This window comes from Podarcis filfolensis (genome assembly GCF_964270895.1).
Source record: "Podarcis filfolensis genome assembly, chromosome: 1".
Lineage (NCBI taxonomy): Eukaryota > Metazoa > Chordata > Lepidosauria > Squamata > Lacertidae > Podarcis > Podarcis filfolensis.
Window position 1 is genome coordinate 128,459,768 of NC_139604.1, and position 21,225 is coordinate 128,480,992.

The following is a 21,225-nucleotide window of genomic DNA, read 5'->3' on the forward strand; positions in this document are numbered from 1 at the left end:
AGTTATGCAGTTCCTAATAAACTGTGAAATAGCCTGGTATTCTGCAACCAAGAGCGGGAGGGTCGGTCTTACTTGGACTGTGTGCAGAGGAGAGCAACCAAGATGATCAAGGGACTGGAAACCAAGCCTTATGAGGAGTGGTTGAAGGAGCTGGGTATTTTTATTCTGGAAAAGAGCGGACTGGGGGAGATATGAGAGCCATGTTCAAATATCTCAAGGGCTGTCACATGGAAGAGGAAGCATGCTTGCTTTCGCCTGCTCTGGAGGGGAGGACTCAAACCATAGGTGTCAACCTTCCTTTATTTGGAGGGAAACTCCCTTATTCCAGCGCCGTTTCCCGCTGCTACCCCGGATTGTTGATATCGCGTAAATTTCCCGGATTTCAAAGGAAGCAGCTCCTCTCACTCCCTCCCTGCTGGCCAGGGAGGAGGGAGGCTCCAACTGTGTTGCTTGGCTGCGTTGCTCATCCAATAAGGAGTCTAAGAACGACTGGGGGGTGGAGCTTGCATGCCTTGTGCCCATCAAATCGGCTGCGTTGCCTGGGGACTCGCCTTTGCTTCAGCGCTTCCCAGCGGAGAGGTGACGGTGTGGTTTTCCTTGGTGCTGTATCCCCTTGCCGGGTTGCTGCACTGTAGGAACCACTTCTTGAGGCTTCGTTTGGCTGCTGGCTGGGCTTTCTGCTTTTGGGCTTTTGGATCAGAGGGGCTCTACTCTCTCTCTCTCTCTCTCTCTCTCTCTCTCTCTCTGTGTGTGTGTGCGTGCGTGCGTGCGTGTGTGTGTGTGTGTGTGAGAGAGAGAGTGAATGTGTCACTTAAGCTGATAGTAGGAATGCTGTAGCTTCACAAACTTACCCTCACACAATGTGTAATTAACTTGGGGAATTTTTTTACCGCAGGATGTGGTGAGGTCAGTACTTTAGATTTACAAGGGGATCTGAGAGATGAATGGGAGATACGGTTTGTCAGTATTAATGGACAGCTAAATAGAAACTTAACCCCCAAAGTTAGGACCAAGATTCAAATCCTGACTGGGTAACTTTGCTCACTAGTAACATTGAACCATGAGGATGAGGTGGTTGGACAGTGTTCTCAAAGCTACCAGCATGAGTTTGACCAAACTGCGGGAGGCAGTGGAAGACAGGAGTGCCTGGGACAGGTGAGGCTGCTGATCCCTTATTTTCAAATCTGAAAGTTGACAGCTATGACTCAAACCAATGGCTTCAAGTCTGTGATGTAGGTATGATGTTTCTAGGGGTGGTCTTGGACTCCAGGGCGGGCAATTAAAAATGTCTATATAAGGGCTTGCACGCATGGCTCGGGGTGCTCCTCCTCTCTCCTGCATGTGGGGGAGCACCCTGTTGCAACAGTTAATAAAGATCAGGCTTACTAGCTGCTTTGCTTTTCAATATTCTCTGGTTGGTCTCTGTTATTTTCTCCTACCCATAGAGAGCCTACAAATGGACTCTTTATGGGCTCTTGGGTACCCCATAAGGGAAAAGGAGCAGGTTTTTTTACTTATATCACATGGATGCAGCCTCACTACCAGGGGTATCTGATGACAAATGCCGACTTCCTCGGACTGAAAGCAGAGATGTGCGGCACACCCCATAGTTAAATTTGACTGGACTTAACCATCCTCGGGTTCTTTACCTTTTATCTTTATTACTTCCTGTGATCGGGACACTATTTCTGTTGATGTAGCCTGAAGTCACTTTGGAGAATAGAAGAAATGGTGGAAACTGTTGTACTTTAAGAAATAGGGTTTATTCAGCTATTTACACCTTCAGTCTGCATGGAAGGAGTCCAGCTCTTACGGCATGGTCAGTTCAAGAGGCAGCAGTGCAGGCATACAGCCTCTCTCTCCAAGATGGATCTCTCCTTCCCCCCCACCTTCTTTCTCCCAGAAATCCCTTGCCCTCGCCCAGAGCAGGTACCCTGGCAAACTACCAAATCCCCAGTCTTTGTTCACACCTAGGGGCAAGAGGGAAGTTCCCTTCCATTGTTAATGGCCCCTATTGTACTCTTGATAGCCCTGGGTCAGCCAGGATAATTTGCATAAGCCAGCACAGGAATTCCCTGTCTGGAACAGCTCTGCAGTTTATGTTCTAATCTAATCCATATCCCAATTGATCAAAATCCTAGCATTTATTCATTCTGAGGGCTTAACAATAGCATTAGCTTTGCTGCTGCATTGCACTATTGACTCATGTTCAGCCTGTGGTCCACCAAAACCCCTAGATCCTTTTCACATGTACTGCTAGTAAGCCAAAACAAAAAAAAATTTTTTTCTTTCAAGTAGCACCTTAAAGACCAACTAAGTTAGTTCTTGGTATGAGCTTTTGTGTGCATGCACACTTCTTCAGATACACTGAAACAGAAGTTGCCAGATCCTTCTATATAGTGAGAAGGTGGGGAGGGGTATTACTCAGAAGGGTGGTGGGAATGGGTGGTTGGCAGATAGCTGTGATGAGCCTGTTGACGACTCTTAACGACTGCAATAGGTCTTACAGGAAAAAGCAAGGGGTGAGAAGGTGAAAAATGGCTTTGTCATGTATAATGAGATAAGAATCCAATGTCTTTGTTCAGACCAGGTCTCTCCATGGTTTTAAGTTTGGTAATGAGTTGCAATTCAGCAGCTTCTCTTTCCAGTCTATTTCTGAAATTCCTTTGTAGTAATACAGCTACTTTGAGATCTTGTATAGAATGTCCTGGGAGATTGAAGTGTTCTCCTACTGGTTTCTCTGTCTTGTGATTCTTGATGTCCGATTTATGTCCGTTTATTCTTTGGCGTAAGGTTTGGCCTGTTTGTCCAATATAGAGAGCTGAGGGACACTGTTGGCATTTGATGGCATATACAATGAACCTGACATTTGTCCCCATTGAAATTCATTTTGTTAACTGGGGCTCGATGTAGGGTTTCAAAAAAGAGGACACATTTTCCAACTTCTGCTTTTAGCTATGGATCGCTATGACTCTGCCCATGAAAAAGAGGACGTGTCCTGGAAAAAGAGGACAAATGGCAACCCTTTAATTCTGATTCTTTCTGCTGCGGCATTAGTTACCCCTCCCAGTTTGGTGCCATCTGCAAATCTGATGAGCATTCCCATTGCTGGATGTAACAATAGATCAAGCTTGCTCCCTGTACATTTCTAAAATACTGTGGTCTGATCTTCCTACCAGCCTCTCAAACCTGGAGGCTTTCAGCAGCACAGCAGGTACAGAGGGGGTGACCTCACAGAGGACCAGGTAAGCCAGTCCACAAAAGTGGGTAATATACCCATGACCTCATAGAGCCCATGAAGATGTGGTCAGGCTGCTTCTACCAAATAGCTACCCAGTGAAAGAGAAGCACTGAGACTCTCCCATCAGATATTGGAAGTTGAAGTGGATCATTTAAGAGGATTTGGAATCAAAGGACCCTGTCAGGGTGAGTGAGGAGCCAAGCAAAGACCCCTCTCCTCCTTTCAATTCCCTCCTCCAAATGACCCCTGGGCTGGTTATGGATGGGGGAAAACACATTAGCTCCAACATGACAAAACCTCCATGTTTTCTCCCTCCATGTTTCCCAATGAACGGTATTTCTTAAAAAAACCTAAAACAAACCTGGAAAGAGAAAGTGTGTTTTGACATGCAGTGTCCTAACATTCCGACCGATTTTCCCGGGAAGTCATTGAAGCAGTTTTTTTTTAAAGGCAGTATAATTTTTTATTTTGTTGTTGTTTAGTCGCTTAGTCGTGTCCGACTCTTCGTGACCCCATGGACCAGAGCACGCCAGGCACTCCTGTCTTCAATTTTTTATTTTAGACATCTATAAAACATGAAGCACATTTCCCCCTAGTTTTTCTAGAAACATATTCACATATGGTTTTGTCCTCAGAGCTTCCTTGCAATGTCATATTTTAGAGACATTTTTTGGGGGAGAAACAGCAGCCGTGTAGAAGGCAAAGTAAAGGGGGAGATGGGGTGAAAAAACCACAAAACTCTATACTTTACAGAGTTGTTATTGTAATTCACCAGATCTTAACCTATTAAAGTATTTCCCAATTTTTAAAGACGTGTTTCCCCACAAAGCCATTTTGTCATGGTAGAAAAGGTCAAATTTATATTTTTTGAACATGTGATGCCATATCGTTTGAACTAATGTTATTTTTTCAATAGTATCTTGAATATTAATTTATTTAGACCCGAGTGCCACCCATCTTTCTTGCAGTGCTACATAGGAATATTCCAAGGTAGCGCAATTTGGAGTTACTTTCAATTGTGGGTCTCCAGAATTGTGTACCTGACAGTAAATATGCTTAGTGATACAGTTCTAAAGAGCATTGTCTTTCCCCCACAAGGTCAGGTTCAATGACTGCTATCTGTTGATATACATTGATAACTCATGATACATTTTGTTGATGTTTAATAATGCTAATTTAGATCAATCTTGTGGTAATAATAACACACAGTTGACTCATGTTCAGCTTGTGGTCCACCAAGACCCCTGGGTCCTTTTTGCATGTACTGCTACTTAGAAGAAGAGTTTGGATTTGATATCCCGCTTTATCACTACCCGAAGAAGTCTCAAAGCGGCCAACAATCTCCTTTCCCTTCCTCCCCCACAACAAACACTCTGTGAGGTGAGTGGGGCTGAGAGACTTCAGAGAAGTGTGACTAGCCCAAGGTCTCCCAGCAGCTGCATGTGGAGGAGTGGGGAAGCGAACCCGGTTCACCAGATTACGAGTCCACCGCTCTTAACCACTACACCACACTGGCTCTCCCATCTTCTATTTGTGCATCTGGTTCTTCCTGCCTAAGTGCAGAACTGTACATTTGTCCCTGTTGAAATTCATTTGGTTAGCTTGGGTCCAGCTATGGAGAGTGCCCAGCTATGGGGCTGTACTGTTGAGTCTGGGTCAAGACAAATAAGGACTTGCTTACTAACCTATAGTCGCTCTTGTGTCTGCTTCTTCTTTGGCCCTTATTCCCACACAGAACAACATGCGTGTGAGCAGGGCACAGGGCGTCATACTGCTGGCTGGCTTCCTGACTTACGTGGTTATGGGGGCCCTCGTCTTTGAGATTCTGGAGAAGGATCACAACAAAAAAGTAATAGATACAGTGTTTCACCTGAAACATGATTTTCTTTTGAACTACACCGCTCTCACCCCAGAAGAGGTGGAGTTATTCATACAGGTAAGGCATTACTTTAGCAAGACTGGAAGGGATGACCGTGGCATGACACCAGAGGTTAGGAGGTCAGAAAGTATATATGGGCGGAATACAGTTTAGGAGGTGGGAATTGAGGTAGGGACCGAATCAGTGGCCAGCATAAAGCCATAAGGACTCACCCTTCCTTCTGCATGTGAAATTTTATCCCCATGGAGGGTTAGGCAAATTGATGGAGGATAAGACAATGAATGGCTACTAACCATTATGGCTCTGTTCTGCCAACACTGTTGGAGGCAGCATGGGCTTCTCCACACTGAGCTTTCCTCCACCCTTTCCAGGCCTGGCCATGATTTAAAGCTCCGTGTCTGAGCACCATTTCATTGCTCTGGGGCTTTCCTCGTGAAAACCAGCTTGTTAACGGCAATCCATTGAAAACCCAAATTGACTTTTGCTCCGATTCAGCTATAATGAGCAGGTTTTTGTTAGTATTAGCACTGTATTTGTTGGGAAATGTATTTTGCAAAGAATAATTTAGGGAAAGGAGAACATATGTCATGTAGCAGCCGCAAAACAGGTGACTCCAATCAAGGTAACAGAAAAGCTGAAACATTGCCACGGAACACCCAAATTTATATTTCCTCCAATTCAGCTGTAAAGAGCTGAAGGGTGGGTTTTTGTTCATATTTGTACATTCAAACTTTGGTTGTTGAACTCAATCTGTTCTAGTAGTCCGTTGACTCCTGAAATGATTCGAAAACCAAGGTGTGGCTTCCGATTGGCTGCAGGCACATCGTGCACTCAATTGGAAGGCATGGAAGCTGCGTCAGACGTTCAGCTTATGAAAAACATTCGCAAACCGGAACACTCACTTCTGGGTTTGCAATATTCGGGAACAAAAATGTCCGAGTACCAAGGTGTCCAAGAACCAAGGTACGACTGTACTGTATTTGTTGGGAAACATATTTTGCAAAGAATAATTCGGGGAAAGAAGAACATACGTCATATAGCAACTGCAAAACAGGTGACTCCAATCAAGGTCACAGGAAACCTGAATCATTGTCTGGTTAACTGCCTTGAAAAGTGTATGTTTCTGCCTTAGAACAGAGGGTGGGAGATGGGGTAGTCTCACCATTGTTTGGTTGACTGAGAATATGGGAGAGCCAATACTCCAAGCAGACTCTGTCCAGAAGAATTTATGAAGACAGGGAAGCCAAGGGGTAATGATTTATGCATTGCTACTAAAGTGTATGTTTTTGGGGCAAGAAGACCAAACCCTCTCTTGGGGTCAAGGGAGAGAAACACTTAGTATTGAACTTGAGATATAAACAACACAGCTTGTTATAGTGTTGCCATCAGTGCTATTGGAGTGTGGGCCTTTGCCTGGAAAGAGTGGAGGAAAAGTTGAGTGTGCATAAGCCCTATGCCTACCAGTTACTGGGGGCGACAAGTGAGGGGAGGGCTGTTGTGCTCAGGAGCTTCTGGAGAACGATCACCACAAAAAAGTAGGAGAGGCGGCAACATTTCACATGAAGGAGGAATTTTTTTGGAGCTACACCAATCTCAGCCCAGAAGAGGTGGAGGTATTCATACAGGTAAGGCATTACTTCAGCAAGACTGAAAAGAGATGACTGTGGCATGACAACAGAGGTCGAGAGGTCAGAAAGTATATCTGGGGGGAATACAGTTTAGGAGGTGGGAATCGAGGTGGGAACAGAATCAGTGGCCAGCATAGAGCCTTCCTTCTGCATGTGGAATGTTATCCCCATGGAGGATTAGGCAAAATGATGGAGTGTATGTTTTTGGAAGAAGGAGAGAAACACTTAGTATTGAACTTGAGATATAACAAATAAAGCTTGTTATAGTGTTGCCATCAGTGCTATTTTTCTAGGAAAAGAGGTATTGGAAGTTCCCGGAACTCACCATGAACACCTCCCTCCTTCTCCTATAATGGCAAAGGCGCCTACTTGAGAGGTGCCAGAACTGAGTTCCAGAGAGTTCCTGCTGAAAAAAGCCCTAGTTGCCATCCTGACCAGTCAAGACTTGTTTTCAAGTCTTGTGTAAGGAGTCTACTTTATCACTAAGCTTTGAGGGTGAAACCGCTGCATCACTCTCAACAACTCAAACATAGACCACAGTTTTCACTGGGAAAGCTTGGTGCAAACCACAACAAGCGCCCCTTGGAGTGCGGACCTTTGCCTGGTAAGAGTGGAGAAAACGTTGAGTGTGCATAAGCCCTATGCCTACCAGTTACTGGGGGTGACAAGTGAGGGGAGGGCTGTTGTTCTCAGGTCCTGTTTGTGGGCTTCCCATGAGCACTGGGCTGGCCACTGGGGGAAGAACGTGCTGGACTGATCCACAAGAACGTCCCTTCTGAATGCATCGTGATTTGGTTAGCGGTATCTGGTGATAATCAGAGGAGGGTCTATTCTTATTGCTGGAATATTCAAACTGAGTCTTGCCTTCAATTGCAGAAATTAATAAGATCTGTTCGGAAGGGCATAATTCCAGCAGCAACCCACCCTTCAGAAAAATACAGCAACTGGGATTTCGCTAATTCTTTCTTCTTCGTGGGCACTATGTTAGCCACAATAGGTACTGTCATTTGGTTCTGGCTTCTCCCCAAATATAGTATGCAGGGCATTCAACTGCTCTCAGATAAATTGTGTTAAGCAGCAGGTTTTACTTTTGCTCTTTCATCATTCTTCACATCTCATTTTTGTCCTCCCTGTTCATTTATTGTATGCCCAACAAGACCATTCCCTGATTAGTTATTTATTCCCCTCCATTCTGAGGCCAAACCATTATTAAAACTACCCTGTGGAAAGTAGTTGGGCTAGGGAAACGAGTTCAAATCCCACCCGGTGCAACTGACCCCATGCCCGTCTCCCAATGCAAATCCGTCCCTCTCAGCACAGCCCTATGCATTCAGTGGGACTTGCTCCCCAAATAAATTATCATTGATAATTTAAGACAAGCTTTTTGCTTTGTTTTTCAGCCTCTTAAATAATGCCTCTTCTTACACCAGAAGCCAATTTGCATTCTGGATAAGAATTAATTAATAAGAAGTAATTGGCAGATAGATCAGCCAAGTCTTAATTGAGGCCAATCGTAAAGGAAACCAAAATGGAGGTTTTTCTGAGCAGAAAGCTTACCCTGAGGGCTATTATGGGGTATCTGGGCACAATGGTGGTTCCTTTGTCTAAGACACTCCTTGCATGCCCTATTTCATCACCAAAGACATATCATCCCAAAGCAAATAGGTTTTTTGTAATTCATTGTTTAATCTAATAACTATCACCAATTTTGAAAAACTGAAAAATCTGAAGGTTAAGCATGTTTCAATTCACAGGCAAGGCTAGGTCAGACTGGAATTGAGAGAAATCAAATTCCTTGAGCATTCTTAAAGTGTTTAGCGGCTTCGGAATTGCAACTTATTTTAGCCATGACGGTCACGAATGGAGGAACTCAGCTCTCTCCTCACTGCAGATCAACCTACATTTGTTTTCATTGTCATGAAAATGCAGTGATCCCCAGATTTTCATGACCAATATATTATCAATCTTTTGGGGTTTTTTAAAGGGTTGCCATGATGAGTCTCCATTTCACCCAATGTTTCACAAGGTCTCCAAAGTCATACCTGCACACATGGCCTCTTCCATTGCATCTCAGGTCAGTTCTTCCACAGTGGGCCTTTCCGGTCCAAGGAATAGGAGGGAGAGACTTGAAGCTCCCACATAATTATCCTAACACCAAGTGCATTGGCATAAAGGAGGTCAGTGAGTGCAGTACATAAAATAAATACATTGGGCTGTATTCAAGGCTGCCATTTCGGTTGTGCACAGACCTCTGCTTGCACAATGAAACTGACCCCTCTTCTCCTCTCTGTACCCCTCTGAGCATCCTCAATGTCTGCTCCAGAGGGTATGGGGATCCTCTGGAGCAGATTTGGGGGTTGTACAGGAGAGAGGAAAGGAAGGAACAGTCAGTCTCAATGTACATGCTGCATTCCACTGGAAACAACCCTTCGTAGGGACCCTGCTCTGTAACTTCTCTAGGCAATTGGCAAATCAACAGTTGCTGACGTCCTTTGCAACCCTTTCTTAATCTTTCAACAGGCTATGGAAACGTCTCTCCGCAAACGAAAGAAGGTCAGATCTTTTGTATTATTTTTGCTCTCTTTGGAATCCCCTTCAACCTCATCTGCTTGAACTATATTGGCTTTTTAGTCTCAAGACTCTTCGAAAGCTGTGCAAGGAATGTGTTTGGGAAAGGAAAGAAGGTAATTCAGTTACTTTATCTGGAGATGATTTCTAATCTGACCAGTCAGACTGAGGCTCCGGCCTGGTGGAACGCTCTGTCTCATGAGACCAGCGCGCTGTGGGATCTGATTTCTTTCCGCAGGGCCTGTAAGACAGAGTTGTTCCACCTGGCCTTTGGCTTGGAGTCAATTTAATTCCCTCCCCCTCTTTCTTTTTCCTTTCTCCTCCTGTGAAGAGGCTGCATCTTAATGTTTTAATTTTGTATTTTAATCTTGATTTTTAAATTGTATTTTAATCAACTTGTTTTTATTATCGGTTGTTACCCGCCCTGAGCCTGGTCTTGGCTGGGGATATATTATTATTATTATTATTATTATTATTATTATTATTATTATTATCATTATTATTATTATTATTTCAGCTTTGATGAGAACAGGATCCTCAACTAGATGGGCCCTTGCCTGATCCAGCAGGGCTCTTCTTCTATTATATTGCATATACATATGCATATATGATTAGTTGCCTCGATAAGAGGTGGAAGACAAGAATAAATTAGACATGTGCATTATGCCCTCTAAATAAGTGAGGAAGATAAATTCAAGCTCTGCCTTCAAATAGGAATGGGAGAAGCTCGCCAAATTATTTGTTTTAAGAAGCTCATATTTTTGAAACATAGCTGTTTGCCTTTAGTAAAACTGGCTCCAGTATAAATTTGCAAAATATATCTTCCTAAATTCATGGAATTGGTTTTTCTTAATTCTCCAAAATGTTAGTGGGTGCGAGGGTGTGTGCAACAATGTACAGCTTAACAATGTACAATGTACAGCTTAACAAATCGTCACCTTTTCATGCATAAACGTTAACAAAATGTACAACACAGTTTAGATATCACAAACTCGGACATTACTTTCCCCTATAGTTCCATTTTTTTCAGTGTTTAGAAAATCAAGTTTGCCAAGTTAATTTGGGATTACGACAGACCAAGGCTTTTAGTTACTTGCCTGTTTCTAAAATGAAATCCTTTTTCCCCAAGCCTCTTATCCTATCTATCTTCTATCTTCTTTACTCAGCATTTCCCCCTCACACTCCCGCTCCGGTCCAACAATCATTTTAAAATAAAGTCCATTCAGCCTCAGTCGGGGGGGGGCATAGTAAAACCTTGTTAAATTCCTTATTAAGCATGAATCAAAGCCTCCCCCTTCTTTTCCTTGGTAAGAAAGTACCATAGCCACGGCTACACACAATTATTCCATTTTTGCAGGGGAGGACAAGAGAGAAAAGAATCATTTGGATGAAAGCACAAAGTGCTTTGTCCTCCCCTTTCCTTTTTGGCTGCTGTAAGGAATTTCAAGCTTCAGGGGAAAAAACATTCAAATACCTTCGAAGAACCAAATCCCATCCTTTCGGCATCTGATTGATTGCAGCCCATTATCATATACCATTTCAGGAGTGCCTCATGATTAACGGCAATATTCCAAACTGGTGATCACAAATCATGCCAGAGATGGAGGTTCGTCCATGGCAAGGACACCCTTCCCAGGGCACACCCGTTCTGCCTTTCAAGTTGGCAGAAACGGGCTTAAACGACACCGCGGGATGCAGTGTACTCCCCAGAACTATCTGAGGAGCATTGCCAGGAATCTTACCTCATAAATCCTGGCTTTCCCCTGCCTGAACAGCTCCCAGAGGGCAGTAGAGCTTGACATCAGCACCAAACCATGCTCCAGATGAAGTCTAATTAGGGTGGAATTATTATTATTTATCTGTTAATGCAGCCTAAAATCATTGTGCATGGCTCAAGGCCAAGAAAACTGAGTTCTGTTCCATCAAACCTGTCTTTTTTCTTTTCTTTTCTTGCTTTATCTTTCAGAAAACAGCAAGATATATTTTCGTGTTCGTGGTTGTGGGAATTCTAATGTTTCTTATTTTGCCATCGTTCCTCTTTCAATGGGTGGAGGGCTGGACTTTTTATGAAGCTGTCTATTTTACATTTATTACACTCAGCACCATTGGTTTTGGAGACTATCTAATAGGTAAGGCTTTCAAAATACTTTCATATTGTGAGCTTAACTGGTTATTGGGGTGTTATCCATGAAGAACTTTAAAAAATGTTAAAAGCATCTATACAAAAGAAACCAGAGGCATACTTATTAGGCTAACTGGGAAAAGACATACCTCAGAAAATGAAAGGAATTTTCTTATATGCTACAGCAGCTGCCAGGATAATATGCGCTAGCAAATGGAAAGTGAAGCAATACCCACGAAAGAAGAATGGTTATACAAACTAACTGAGTTCATAGAAATGGCCATGCTAACTGCCTATATAAGAAGGCAAACAAACCAAAACAGGACATAGAATCATAGAATCATAGAATCATAGAGTTGGAAGAGACCACAAGGGCCATCGAGTCCAACCCCCTGCCAAGCAGGAAACACCATCAGAGCACTCCTGACATATGGTTGTCAAGCCTCTGCTTAAAGACCTCCAAAGAAGGAGACTCCACCACACTCCTTGGCAGCAAATTCCACTGTCGAACAGCTCTTACTGTCAGGAAGTTCTTCCTAATGTTTAGGTGGAATCTTCTTTCTTGTAGTTTGGATCCATTGCTCCGTGTCCGCTTCTCTGGAGCAGCAGAAAACAACCTTTCTCCCTCCTCTATGTGACATCCTTTTATATATTTGAACATGGCTATCATATCACCCCTTAACCTCCTCTTCTCCAGGCTAAACATGCCCAGCTCCCTTAGCCGTTCCTCATAAGGCATCGTTTCCAGGCCTTTGACCATTTTGGTTGCCCTCCTCTGGACACGTTCCAGTTTGTCAATGTCCTTCTTGAACTGTGGTGCCCAGAACTGGACACAGTACTCCAGGTGAGGTCTGACCAGAGCAGAATACAGTGGCACTATTACTTCCCTTGATCTAGATGCTATACTCCTATTGATGCAGCCCAGAATTGCATTGGCTTTTTTAGCTGCCGCGTCACACTGTTGGCTCATGTCAAGTTTGTGGTCAACCAAGACTCCTAGATCCTTTTCACATGTAGTGCTCTCAAGCCAGGTGTCACCCATCTTGTATTTGTGCCTCTCATTTTTTTGGCCCAAGTGCAATACTTTACATTTCTCCCTGTTAAAATTCATCTTGTTTGTTTTGGCCCAGTTCTCTAATCTGTCAAGGTCGTTTTGAAGTGTGATCCTGTCCTCTGGGGTGTTAGCCACCCCTCCCAGTTTGGTGTCATCTGCAAATTTGATCAGGATGCCCTTGAGTCCATCATCCAAGTCGTTGATAAAGATGTTGAATAAGACCGGGCCCAAGACAGAACCCTGTGGCACCCCACTAGTCACTCTTCTCCAGGATGAAGAGGAACCATTGATGAGCACCCTTTGGGTTCGGTCAGTCAGCCAGTTACAAATCCACTGAGTGGTAGCATAGTCAAGACCGCATTTTACCAGCTTCTTTACAAGAATATCATGGGGCACCTTGTCAAATGCCTTGCTGAAATCAAGGTAGGCTACATCCACTGCATTCCCTTCATCTACCAGGCTTGTAATTCTGTCAAAAAACGAGATCAGGTTAGTCTGACATGACTTATTTTTCAGAAATCCATGCTGACTATTGGTGATCACAGCATTCCTTTCTAGGTGCTCACAGACTGTTTGCTTAATGATCTGCTCCAGAATCTTCCCTGGTATTGATGTCAGACTGACTGGGCGGTAATTATTTGGGTCCTCTCTTTTCCCCTTTTTGAAAATAGGGACAACATTTGCCCTCCTCCAGTCTGCCGGGACTTCGCCTGTTCTCCAGGAATTCTCAAAGATGACTGCCAGTGGTTCTGAGATCACATCTGCCAGTTCTTTTAATACTCTTGGATGCAGTTCATCTGGCCCTGGAGACTTGAATACATCTAGACTAGCCAAGTATTCTTGTACTATCTCCTTAGTTATTCTGGGCTGTGTTTCCTCTGCTGAATCATTTGCTCCAAATTCTTCAGGTCGGGCATTGTTTTCTTTATCGGAGAAGACTGAGGCAAAGAAGGCATTGAGGAGTTCAGCCCTTTCTGTGTCCCCTGTTTGCATTTCACCATCTTCTCCTCTGAGTGACCCCACTGTTTCTTTGTTCTTCCTTTTGCTACGAACATACCCATAAAAGCCTTTTTTGTTGCTTTTAACCTCTCTAGCAAGCCTGAGTTCATTCTGTGCTTTAGCTTTTCTGACTTTGTGTCTACACGTGCTGGCTATTTGTTTGAATTCCTCTTTGGTGGTTTCCCCCCTTTTCCATTTTTTGTACACATCCTTTTTTAATCTTAACTCAGTTAAAAGTTCTTTAGATAGCCACCCTGGCTTCTTTAGGCACCTTCCATGTTTCCGTCTCATTGGTATTGCCTGAAGTTGTGCTTTTACTATCTCCCTCTTAACAAACTCCCAGCCATCATGAACTCCCTTTCCTTTTAGTATTACTGTCCATGGGATCTCACCAAGCACTTCCCTAAGTTTTATGAAGTCGGCTTTCTTAAAGTCGAGAAATTGAGTCCTAGTATGCTTGGCTGCTCCTTTCCGCTGTATAGTAAACTTCAGAAGAGCATGATCACTCGCGCCTAATGATCCTTCCACTTCTACCCCACTAACTAGGTCATCAACATTGGTTAGGACCAGATCTAAAATGGCTGTTCCTCTTGTTGCTTCTCCCACTTTCTGGACAATGAAGTTGTCTGCAAGGCCAGTGAGGAATCTGTTTGACCTTATGCTCTTGGCTGAGTTTGACATCCAACAAATATCCGGGTAATTGAAGTCCCCCATTACTACTATCTCCCTTCCTTTTGCATGCTTGGCCATCTGTTCCAGGAAGGCATCATCTATGTCCTCCGTTTGGCTTGGGGATCTATAGTAAACTCCCACAATGAGGTCACTGTTATTCTTCTCTCCCTTAATTTTGACCCAAATGCTCTCACTTTGGCTTTGAGGTTCTAAATCTTGGATCTCTTCACAGGTATACACATCCCTGACATATAACGCCACTCCTCCTCCTTTCTTGTCTGGTCTGTTTCTCTGAAATAGATTGTATCCCTCCATTATTACATTCCAATCGTGGGACTTATCCCACCAGGTTTCAGTGATTCCTATTATGTCATATTTAGTTTGCTGTACCAAGAGCTCAAGCTCATCTTGTTTATTTCCCATACTTTGCGCATTAGTGTACAGACATTGAAGTCCATTAATCATTCCCCCGTGTCTCTTATTTAAGGATTTTTTCCTCCCACCACTAGGTCTGCGTGCTGTTTGCTCCATTCGGTCTATGACATTTGGATGATCATCTTCATCAATTGATAGACTCCTACCTTCAGGAGCACTGTCTCCCTCCCCCACATTAGTCAGTTTAAAGCCCTCCTGATGAGGTTTCTGAGATTTTTTGCAAAAACATTCCTCCCAACCGTTGTGAGGTGCAGCCCATCGCTTGCCAGAAGTCCATCTTCAAGAAACTGCATTCCGTGATCTAAGAATCCAAACCGTTCCTGTTTACACCATTTGCGAAGCCAGTTGTTCACTTCCACTATTTTTCCCTCTCTCCCTGGGCCACGTCGTTCAACTGGGAGGACAGATGAGATGACAATTTGTGCATTTAATTGCTTCAATTTCCTGCCGAGAGCCTCGTAATCTCTTTTGATCTTCTGGAGGCTATTGCTTGCAGTGTCATTGGTTCCCACATGAACCAAGAGGAAGGGGTATTTGTCAGTGGGTTTTATGATTCCTTGCAGTCGTTCAGTTACATCTTGGATCTTAGCCCCGGGGAGACAGCACACTTCCCGAGACATCTTGTCAGGCCCACAGATCACTGCTTCTGTTCCCCTCAGTAGGGAATCCCCTATCACCACTACACGCCTCCTCTTAGGTCTGGTCGGGGTTCTTCCGTGAGCTGTCCGTTCCAAGGTCGCCTGCACATTCCCTGAGGACTGCCTTTGCTGCTCGTCTTCATATACCTGATCGACTGTAATGAGGGAGAGATCCTCAAATGGAGTCTGCTCTTCGTCTTCCATGCTAGGGGAAAGGACCTCAAAGCGATTGCGTATTTCTAAACAATCAGAGCGAACCCTGGGCCTCCTACTTCTTTGAGTCACGTTTCTCCATATATCTGGCTCCTGTGTTGGTGAACTAGCCTCCTTCTCAGGGGAGTCCCCTGTCTCCTCCTTGGTGGAGACGGTGTGCTCTGTTGCTTCCAAGAAGAGCTCCAGCTCTCTAATTCTTTGGAGCGTAGCTACACATTCCTCCAGTTGCTGGACTTTGTCTTTTAAGAGGGCAATCAACATGCAATTGCTGCAGGTAAAGCTGCCTGCAACCTTTGGCAAGATGGCAAACATTGCGCAGGAACCACAGGCGACTGCAGCTGTTCCCTCACCCTCCATCTTGAGAAGGTGTCGTTGGGGGTGACTACAGCGGTCCTCCATCATAAAAAGCGTGAAGACAGGACAAATAAATCCCCCCAAATAAACCTATATCTCCCCCAACAAACGTTTGAGACTAGCTCTCCTAAATCTAAAAGATGGATCAAACTGCGCGCGCCGCTAGGCGCGCGCCGCTGCCCTACAAGCTCTGACAAGCTCCTCCCACAGCTAATCACCTACCTCAACAGAAGCCCTGCCCCCTCTGACCTTTGCACAGAGAAAGCAGCTAATCAGCCACAAGAAACTCACACAAGAAAACCCTTTTTGTTCCTTCTTCAGCTGCTGCCCTACAAGCTCTGACAAGCTCCTCCCACAGCTAATCACCTACCTCAACAGAAGCCCTGCCCCCTCTGACCTTTGCACAGAGAAAGCAGCTAATCAGCCACAAGAAACTCACACAAGAGAACCCTTTTTGTTCCTTCTTCAGCTGCTGCCCTACAAGCTCTGACAAGCTCCTCCCACAGCTAATCACCTACCTCAACAGAAGCCCTGCCCCCTCTGACCTTTGCACAGAGAAAGCAGCTAATCAGCCACAAGAAACTCACACAAGAAAACCCTTTTTGTTCCTTCTTCAGCTGCTGCCCTACAAGCTCTGACAAGCTCCTCCCACAGCTAATCACCTACCTCAACAGAAGCCCTGCCCCCTCTGACCTTTGCACAGAGAAAGCAGCTAATCAGCCACAAGAAACTCACACAAGAGAACCCTTTTTGTTCCTTCTTCAGCTGCTGCCCTACAAGCTCTGACAAGCTCCTCCCACAGCTAATCACCTACCTCAACAGAAGCCCTGCCCCCTCTGACCTTTGCACAGAGAAAGCAGCTAATCAGCCACAAGAAACTCACACAAGAAAACCCTTTTTGTTCCTTCTTCAGCTGCTGCCCTACAAGCTCTGACAAGCTCCTCCCACAGCTAATCACCTACCTCAACAGAAGCCCTGCCCCCTCTGACCTTTGCACAGAGAAAGCAGCTAATCAGCCACAAGAAACTCACACAAGAAAACCCTTTTTGTTCCTTCTTCAGCTGCTGCCCTACAAGCTCTGACAAGCTCCTCCCACAGCTAATCACCTACCTCAACAGAAGCCCTGCCCCCTCTGACCTTTGCACAGAGAAAGCAGTTAATCAGCCACAAGAAACTCACACAAGAAAACCCTTTTTGTTCCTTCTTCAGCCGCTGCCCTACAAGCTCTGACAAGCTCCTCCCACAGCTAATCACCTACCTCAACAGAAGCCCTGCCCCCTCTGACCTTTGCACAGAGAAAGCAGCTAATCAGCCACAAGAAACTCACACAAGAAAACCCTTTTTGTTCCTTCTTCAGCAACATGTTGCTATGCTTAGACTAAAGGAGTAAAGAGGAAAGGATAAAAGCAATTAGGATGCGATAAGGAACTTAAAATTCAATAATATAAAGATTGCAATGAGAGTACTGAAATTAAAAGTTAAGGAAGTTGAGGTGTGGCAGAGGGGAGTGATATGGTGGGGTGATGGGAATTTATGGCGGGGGGGAGGATATAGGTTTATATATGTTTATGTGTTTTTTCTTTTGTATTGAAAGGGTATCTTACTTTTTTAATTTATGTAGTATGGAAATTTAATAATAATAATAGCCATCCCAAAGAGTGCTCATCAATGGTTCCTTGACATCCTGGAAAAAAGTGACAAGTGGGGTGCCACAGGGTTCTGTCCTGGGCCTGTTGTTGTTCAACGTCTTTATAAATGCTTGGTTGAATGAATTGAGAGGATGCTTCTTAAATGTACAGCTGACACTGAATTCGGAGGGGTAGCTAATGTCACAGAAGACAGAATCAATTAAAAATGACCTTAACAGATTGGAGAACTGGGCACAAGCTAACAAATGCATTTCAATAGGGACAAATGTAAGGTTCTGCACTTAGTCAGGAAGAAGCAGTTGCACAAATATAGGATGGGGGACACCTGGCTTACTAGCAGTACATGTGAAAAGGATCTAGGGGTCTTGGTGGACCACAAGCTTAAAATGAGTCAACCGTGTGATGCAGCAGCAAAAAAAAGCTAATGGTATTCTAGGCTGCATCAACAGGTGTACAGTGTCCAGATCAAGAGAAGTAATAGTACCACTTTATTCTGCCTTGGTCGGAACATACCTAGAATACTGTGTCCAGTTCTGGGCACCACAGTTTAAGAAGGCTGTTGACAAATTGGAACATGTGCAGAGAAGGGCAGCCAAGATGATCAAGGGTCTGGAAACCAAGCCTTATGAAGAATGCTTGAAGGAGCTGGGAACGTTTAGCCTGGAAAAGAAGAGACTGAGCGGAGATATGATAGCCATCTTCAAACATCTCAAGGGCTGCCACATGGAAGAGGGCGCATGACTTGTTCTCTCTTGCTCTTACAATATACGATATCTTTATTGTCATTGTCCCATGCGGAACAATGAAATTGAAAAACTACATAAAACTACATAAAAACTACATAAAAACCACATGAAAACTACATAAAACATTCAAAAACCCCTAAAAACTCTAAACCCCATTTTAAAATACACTATACTATAAAGGTAGGACTCAAACCAATCGCTTCAAGTTACAAGAAAGGAGATTCTGACTGAACATTCATTTAAAAATTCTGTCAGTAAGAGCGGTTCGGTCGTGCAATAGACTCCCATGAGAGGTGGCGGACCCTTTCCCTGGGGTATTTTAAGCAGAAGTTGGATGGCCATCTGTCATGGATGCTTTGGTTGGGCTACACGCATCAAACATGAAAGAAAAGAAAATGCCCAGTATGTTTTCCTGGAAAGTGATTTTGCACCGTTCTCTTGGTTGGAACTGCAACTCCACCCTCATTGTTCAGCCCAGACAGTGAGGTCCATCTCTGAGGGCCTTCTGGTGGGTCCCTCACTGCAAGAAGCGAGGTTACAGGGAACCGGGAAGATGTCAAGGAGATAAAGAACTACACAACCTTTAGAAGACATCTGAAGGCAGCCCTGCGTAGGAAAACAAAATTAAAAAATTCCTTCCAGTAGCAGCTTAGAGACCAACTATTTTGTTATTGGTATGAGCTTTCGTGTGCATGCACACTTCTTCAGATGTGTTTTTTAAAATTTTGTTTCGACTACGGCAGACCAACACGGCTACCTACCTGTAAATGTATAGGGAAGTTCATAATGCTGTATGTTTTATAATGTTTTGATATACGCTGGAAGCCTCCCAGAGTGGCTGGGGAAACCCAGTCAGATGGGTGGGGTACAAATATTATTATTATTATTAAGCAGGAGGTTATAGGATGTGCACCGATTGGAAATGTGGTAGTGCAACTACCCCAAAGCTTTTGCAGGCTAAAACATCATCATGTGCCCAAACCATCACGAATAGGCAATAATAAGGACATTGGCATTTTCCTGTGTTCGTCTTCCTACAATTCATTTTTTGTTTTAAAAAATGTTTTATTTAAGTATATTTACAAACAAACAAACAAACAATAAAGTACACACACTTAATCCCAAAAGCCAAAGAGAGTAAAGGGAAAGGGTAAGAAAGAAAAAAGGATGAAGTACCACACCCATTTGACTCCCCTCCACCAGCACTCGACATCTTTGAGTTATTTAAGTTCTTATTTACATTGCTATCATTTATCGCTGTAATTACAAGTCACCTTAAAAGCTTAGTCTAAACATATCAGCATGTTATCTTTACAGCAGTGTTTGTTCATATATTCTTTGAACCATAACCATTTGTGCCCTTAATTTCTGGTGTGTTTGATACCTTATTACGGTAATTAATTTTGCTAATTCTATAAACTCTGTTAGTTTAATTAACAAAACCTCTTTTGTAGGTATGTGATTTCCTTTTCAGTTCTTTACAAGGAGTATTTTGGCTGCTGCGATTGCATATAGAAATAATTTTCTCCTATCTTGTGGAGACTATGCTCAGCAGGAATGTCTCAGGGTTTTTTTCTAAAGATATTCTGAGCATCTTTTTAAATTCTTCATGGATGCAGCTTCAATTCCCCCCCCCCCTTTTCGCATCCCCACCATAAGGGCATCACTTCCAGCAAAGGTTGGATTTGGTCTTATAGATTTTGGCAATCTTCAGTGGTGTCATGTGCCATCTATAAAACAACTTCATCATGTTCTCTTTTATAGAATGACAGGAAGTGAATCTGAAGTCAATTTTCAATAGTCTTTCCCACTGGTCTAGTTCTATTGCATGTCTGATAACTTGGGCCCATTTGATCTGTGCTTCTTTTATTTGTTCATCCTTTAGATCCCATTCTAGTAAAAAATCATATACTTTAGATAGTAATTTTTTGTTACTTCCTAATAATCCTTTTTGTAATTTTGATTTTTCTTCTTTAAAGCCTGATTTTTTTTTTATCCAAGGTAAAAACGTTATTTAGTTGATGATGATGGAGCCAGCCCGTGAGATGGTACCTAATTTCTTCAATTGTTTTCAATTTTAACTGGCCCTGCTCTTATCTTACTACTTGTTTATATGTTGCCCAATTATCTGACATATTTATATTTTAAATTGAAAACACTTCTAATGGCAACAGCCACCATGCTGGATATGGTTCCAACAAGGGTTGGTAAGTGGTCCATAAGGCTTTACAGGCTCAAACATCATCAAGAGCCCAAACCATGATGAACAGGCAATTATAAGGACATTGGCAGTTTCCTGTGTTCATCTTCCCACAATTCAATGGTAGAAATGTCTTTTAAATGTATGGTGTGAACATGACCTAACAAAGTTTAGATAAACTGAGTTGGCTGGTCCTATAAATCACCTCCTCACACATTATTGTCGCTTTTCTCTTGTGTCTCGAGGGAGGAACCACGAGAAGAGCTATTTTGCGGGCTACCAGCTGCTTGCAGCCATTTGGATCGTCATTGGTCTGGCCTGGATAGCTGTGCTGTTTGAACTGTTTTCATCATTACTGGCACCTGTGGATCCAAAAGCAGCCTCTCAAAAAATCAGTAAAATGCAAAGATAACAGTGCCCCAAAGGAGTCAGTCTGCTAGATTTCCACTGGAGGAGAATTTATCATTGCATTCAGGTGGAGTCTGACATAAAAATCAGTTATACTCAACAACTTCCATTGAGCTTTTTATAATTATATGGCATTGCGACATTCAACTGATTCCTTAAAAACTGGCTAGCTGGTCTATAAATTAGTAATTCCTAATAAACTGTGAAATAGCTGGGTTTTCTGCATCAGATTATAATGCCTCTTCATTACAGGATATGTATTGTGTTTTAGCAATAAGGAGAGAAATTCTTACTTGGATTCTCAAAACTGGAATGTGTGCAGTGGAGAACAACCAAGATGATCAAGAGTCTGGAAACCAAGCCTTATGAGGAGTGGTTGAAGGAGCTGGGTATTTTTATTCTGGAAAAGAGGGGATTGG

At 43.5% G+C, this 21,225-nt stretch overlaps 1 protein-coding gene and 2 long non-coding RNA genes across 4 annotated transcripts in view; 1 reads left to right on the forward strand and 2 right to left on the reverse strand.

Moving 5' to 3' along the window:
- LOC310766573 overlaps window positions 1–21,225 on the reverse strand; it is a 123,015-nt gene that overhangs the window by 31,324 nt on the left and 70,466 nt on the right. The gene's annotated exons all lie outside the window — the stretch shown is intronic.
- The window catches only part of LOC310766563, a 40,626-nt gene continuing 23,104 nt past the window's right edge, over window positions 3,704–21,225 (reverse strand). Inside the window, exons 1-3 of one of the 2 annotated variants that reach the window (XR_014550255.1) lie at window positions 9,022–9,269; window positions 4,927–5,066; window positions 3,704–3,807 (exon numbers count right to left, since the gene is read on the reverse strand). This is a non-coding gene — a long non-coding RNA (uncharacterized lncRNA). Of the gene's footprint in view, window positions 3,808–4,926; window positions 5,067–9,021; window positions 9,270–21,225 lie in introns of those variants that run through there. The other variant, XR_014550254.1, reaches the window with a different exon arrangement.
- LOC310765353 (potassium channel, subfamily K, member 16-like) lies at window positions 4,983–21,031 on the forward strand (the record flags this gene model as incomplete). Its single annotated transcript, XM_083620190.1, has 5 exons — window positions 4,983–5,177; window positions 7,625–7,745; window positions 9,269–9,432; window positions 11,283–11,445; window positions 20,644–21,031. The coding sequence occupies 5 exons, from the start codon at window positions 4,983–4,985 to the stop codon at window positions 20,808–20,810; spliced, it is 810 nt and encodes a 269-aa protein (XP_083476316.1). The 3' UTR covers window positions 20,811–21,031.